The 5,053-nt window shown below is 51.8% G+C and overlaps 1 protein-coding gene across 1 annotated transcript in view; it reads right to left on the bottom strand.

Moving 5' to 3' along the window:
• The window catches only part of CA10 (carbonic anhydrase 10), a 599,575-nt gene that overhangs the window by 592,772 nt on the left and 1,750 nt on the right, over nucleotides 1-5,053 (bottom strand). Inside the window, exon 2 of the mRNA XM_004707037.2 lies at nucleotides 4,448-5,049. Coding sequence (XP_004707094.1) covers nucleotides 4,448-4,508 — 61 coding nt within the window. The 5' untranslated portion in view covers nucleotides 4,509-5,049. The remainder of the gene's footprint in view (nucleotides 1-4,447; nucleotides 5,050-5,053) is intronic.

Below are 5,053 nucleotides of genomic sequence, written 5' to 3'. Positions count from 1 at the left end.
GGGGAAGAAAAATTTAGGAACTAGAAGAAAGTTGTATTTTCCCCTGTGGTTTTATACATTCTCAGAGCCCTCTCTTGATTATCTCCTCGGTGATGCCAGTGGTATGAGTCAGTGACCAAGGGCTATGCCAACATACGGGAAACTTGAATTTAAACAAGCCATATGCTTTCAGATAATCTGCTAACTGTTCTTTGTTGAGGGGGGCTCTTTCTTACTGAAGGGCCTCTTCGAATGCCAAGCCACATGCAGCTTGTGATTCTGGGAGAGCCTTTAAGGTTGCTTCTATCCTAAGTTATAATACATAAGCAGAGAGAAGTAAATTCCATTGATCTTCCCCACGGCAAGCACTACCTATGAAACTTCCCAAGGCTCCTTCCAACAGGACGCTCTCAGGGATCCGTTCATGACGGCACCAAAGTCTAATGCCGCCTGCCTCATTTGCATTAAAAGGAAAATCATGGGACCTTTTCAAAATTCTTTAACCCAGACTTCCTTGGCTGGTGCTTCTGTTCTAGTAATTTTGCCTTTAAATGTGTTGACTGGGAAAGAAGGTAGTCCAGGCAGATCCTCTACGTTACCATGAACTCACAAACCTAAAGTCAGATTTGGAATCAAATCATACTAGGGTCGCAAGCTTCCTGTGCACCAGACTGGGCCAAGACAGGCATTAGACACGTTATCTCACTTAAGTCATAAAGCAAACTTTCAGGGTGTGTCTCATGGTCCCAGTTTCCCAAAGAAACCGTAAGAAAGCATTTCAGTTTTCAGGTGAAGACAATAATGCCTAAAACATCCTTTGGTCGTAGGGATTTCTGACCCCAGGACACTGGGAACAAAACTGAACCACCGTCTCATCTAGCTGACTGACAAAGTCAGCCACAACTCAAAGCCTACCTTCATTCTTGCTTTAAACCAGTCACCCTGCACTCCCACCTCCAAAGCCTTACACACGTTATGTTCATTTAACAAACTACATGTTCTTTCATTTGGAGACATCACAGCAGGGGGGAAAATGGAACAGCAATCATTAGAAAGAAATCTTGAATCCAAAATGATATACTGGGTTTCAAGTCAGGTAAACCTGGGTGTGGAACTTCCAGGTTGGGACCTTTGGGTCTGGGTTGCCTCATTTGTAAAATAACACCCCACCAATTCCCAAAACAAATGACTGAACATCGATGCAACATCATGCAAAGGACATAAACGAGACACCTTAACTCCAGTGGCTATTGCTGCTGATATTACTGGGAATAAACTGACAATGAAGAGAAGTTACATAAGGGGGAAGTAGGATGCATCGTGTAAATTAAATCAGGCAGCTGTCTTTGGGCCAGGAAATTGTCTCGAGCTGCGAAGCATTCATTCTTGCTGATCTGAACTGCTTTTGTAGGCCGAGGATGGTGTTCTTGCTAGCACAGAGAAAAAGCATCCTGATGCGCTCTCTCTCTCTCTCTCTCTCTCTCTCCCTTCTAGTCCCTTCAGATCCTGGGTACCATACCTTTTCAGTAAGATGAGATCTCAGTTTAATGGAGAGCCAGGAACACTCCCAGGCCCTAGCCTTCCCTCTTTAGCCTAGTTGTGCTGCCATTAAGCAGCCCAAATTGATGCAATCTCTCAAGGCACACATGCCACTCTCCCAGAAGCCAGCTAAGCCAGGCTCCACAGCAGATCCCCAGCCCCATCAGCTGACAGCTTCATCACAACAGACTTCCCCGAAGGGCTATCATATGCCAAGCCCAGGTCTCTTTGAGTTCTAAGCAATATATTCAGACACATCTAAGGGGGAGGTCCTCCCCGAAAGTCATTCTTTGAATTTGGGGCAGGGGGTTGGGGTTGGGGTGTTATGAGGGACCTCTGGTTAACAAACAAAGCCACAAAGCGCCACCAGAGTGCCTCTGAAAGCAACCCGTACCCAGTGGAATTCAGTCCACCTACCTTCCGTGGGCCAAATCAAGTGCCAACATTTTCCTTCTGCAATCTGTTTCTGCCACTGGCTTTTGCGGGCCTGCTTTCCCCTGCTGAGCCCCAGGAATGATTCCAACTCCAGAGGGGAAGGTCACTGAGAGTGGGCTGCCCAGTCCAAAGCAGCACCCAAGGAGGGTAGAGAGGTGTCTTTGTTTCAAATCGGCTTTTCGTTAAAGATTCAGTAGGATCTGAGAGCACAAGGTTATGTGCCTTTTGGTGAAAGCTCAGTCATGAAGAAATTAAAACTGTAAATCATGGCCAACAACAGAGAGGAGAAGCCCAGGAAACCCCTGAGCCACACTGACGGTGCACCCCCTTTCTCTGGGGGCTGTCAGATGGTGAAAGGGAGGAAGGAGCCTTGGTCCCCCAAATGGTGGCAATGGTGAGTCAGGGTTAGAACACTGACATTCACTGGCTTCCCTTGGGGAGGAGTTCAGCTCCTGGAGGGCCTTTTGAAGTTAGGCGATGGGTGCGTAAATGCAGAGTACATAATGCTGCCTCTCTTGGTCTAAGTGTCTTCATATAGTGCAAATTAATGCAGCATCTAACTAGGCATTTGCAACGTTAACCTAGTTTTGTACTCAGCAAATAGCTAGCAAGCCTGCTTGGGCTTTTCTTCCCTCCTCAGAGCCACGAGGGTTATTTAGGTAAAACACAGGTAGAAAACACCCCTCCCAATCAGAATCCACGCCTCCTAACACTGCCACTTAAATAATTTAGTTGCTGATGGACCGAATTAAATAGAGCTGTGGCCGTGGCCGGTATCTCATGGATGCCTCTTTTGGAGGCTATGGCCAGGGCCTTCCTCAGCTGGTCCCCCAGCTGACTGGATGCAGAAGGGAGGGTGGGGGTGGGGGAGTGGAGGGTAGGATCCAGAGCCTCAGTGAAAGCCAACCCCTTGTAAATCTTAAAGGGGCTCAGCAGGCTGTGTCTGGCTCTTGTGGTTTTCCTTTCATCCTTAAGATGGGAGATGGGAGGGAGGGAGGAAGGCTATTTCATAACTAGTGACATGTTCTGGACCAGGAAGAAGAGTTTGGAATTGACACAGCGAAGAGAAAGATTTTTACAATGAGACAAATGAGATGCTACCCAGAACATCCCTGGTCCAGCGACACATATAAGTCCTTATAAGTCAGCTGGGAATTTTCCCTCTCAAATGCAGAAGAGACAGGTGGCAGGTACACCGCATATCCTACTGCCAAAGTCTACATGAAGCAGGAACAGGGTAGCCAAGTCCCAAACAGCAATTTCAGATGACAGATTCCCTATTCCCGCCTGAGGTGGGGATGGCTGAAAACAAACAGTAGTATCAGGGGCTGGGCCCAGAGGGAGGGGAGAACAAATGTGGTTTGGGTTTGTTTTTGGTTTTTTTCCACAGCCAGAATCAGGCCAGGCTTAGGGGGTGGGGACTAACAGAGCTGAAGAAAAGGGCTGGGAGCCATGTCCTTTCCAATGCTTCTGCTCCAAGGGGCAGAGTCCCTGCTCCACTCTTGGGTGACTTCATGAGAAGTTGGCTGACTCCCCAATTCTGCAGAGGGAATGCAGGCAGAGGGGAACGCTGCAAAGGGGCATTGCTCTGGGTGTTTAAATAGCATGTGTGAAATAAAGTGGAGCCAGCACTACTAAGGGGAGGGGCCACTGAACTGGGGGAATACTGGGGGCCTCACCACTCCCCAAGGCCACCCCTCCCGACTTCCTGCACCAACAAAGGCACTGCTCAGAAATAGGAATGCCTCCCAGCACCCAGAATCTCAAGCACAGGCAGGGCACCATCTCCACCTCAGGCTGGCACCAGAGGCCTGGGATCTGTGAATCATCATCGGAACCGCACATCCTTGCCACTGGGAATTAAACAGGAGCGTGATCTAAATCGGCATTTTACGACAGTGTGTTTTCAGATGGGTAGTTATTTTATTTGGGGTGAAGGCGGTTCGCTGCTACGAGGTGTCAGACCTCACAATTGGCCCTGGTGTGCCCAGGGAAGGTGTGGAGGGGCAACGTTACCGGTCCCTGCGGGTACTCTCCAACCCCGCATCTTCCTGCAGTCTCTTGCCTGGATACCAGGGCAGAGCTCTGCATCCATTTTGCCAGCCGGGCACCACCGAGTTTGGGAACTTTGAAAGCCAGGGGATGGGGGTGGAAGGGTTGCCAAGGCTCATATTTCGGCGCCAGAGTTCTCAGCCAGAAAAGCAGTTGAAAATCAACAGCCCTCTGCCTCTTCTCTCGTCTTCATCCCTTCTCCCTCCACACACATTCCACCTCCCAACACACACGCACGCACACACACGCGCACACGCGTTCACACTCCTCGGGCTCAGGTTTTTAATTCCTAAGGCAGCAAACCTGCAGCGCAGGAAAGGTCGCTGCCACCTCCCCCTCAGCCCCAGGAGGCTACTCCAGGGTCCACACACATTAAAAGCCCGACCATTGCGACCGCGACAGCACAGCCCCAACCCACCCGCGACTCCCGCGCGTCCCCTACCTGATATGCAGACGATGAAATTGGCTTGAAGAAGAAAAAGCACCTCCCAGACTATTTCCATCCTCTGATTCTCATTCCAGGCGCATCACTCGACGGGAAGACAGGGGGGGAGGGGGGCGCCCGACACAGCGCGCACACATACACACTCGCACTCCCACCCGACAGCCGGCCAGGGACAGTCACCCCCCCCAGATCAATATCGCAGTTTGAATTGTTCCGGCAAATCTCCCCTCGGGCTCGACGGCTGAGCGCCCCAGATGTGCTGACACATGTCCGGTGCCTCGCTGCCCAGGAGGTCTCCCCGCTCGTCTGCCTCTGCTCCTCGTCCGTGCGGCGGCAACGGCACTCGCGGCGGCGGCGGCGGCGACAGCAGCCACCTGAAGCCACCCGCGCCGGGCTCTTCCTGCAGGAGCGAGACCCCGATCCGCCTGGCGCCCCAAGAAGACATAGACGATAGCCCCCCGCCGGGCCGCGCCGTGCAGTTCCGGGCCGCTGGCCTCGCGCTAAGCCCCAGCAGTGCGCGCCAAGTTGCCCTCGAAGTCCGGCCCCCTCACCGGGGCATGGTCACAGGGTGGCAGCTCCGCTCCGGGGCCCTTCTCCTCCTGC

This window comes from Echinops telfairi, unplaced genomic scaffold, assembly GCF_000313985.2.
Source record: "Echinops telfairi isolate 266 unplaced genomic scaffold, ASM31398v2 ScPeMD7_7458;HRSCAF=8496, whole genome shotgun sequence".
In the NCBI taxonomy this organism is placed as follows: Eukaryota; Metazoa; Chordata; class Mammalia; order Afrosoricida; family Tenrecidae; genus Echinops; species Echinops telfairi.
This window is presented reverse-complemented; position numbering and strand designations above follow the sequence as displayed.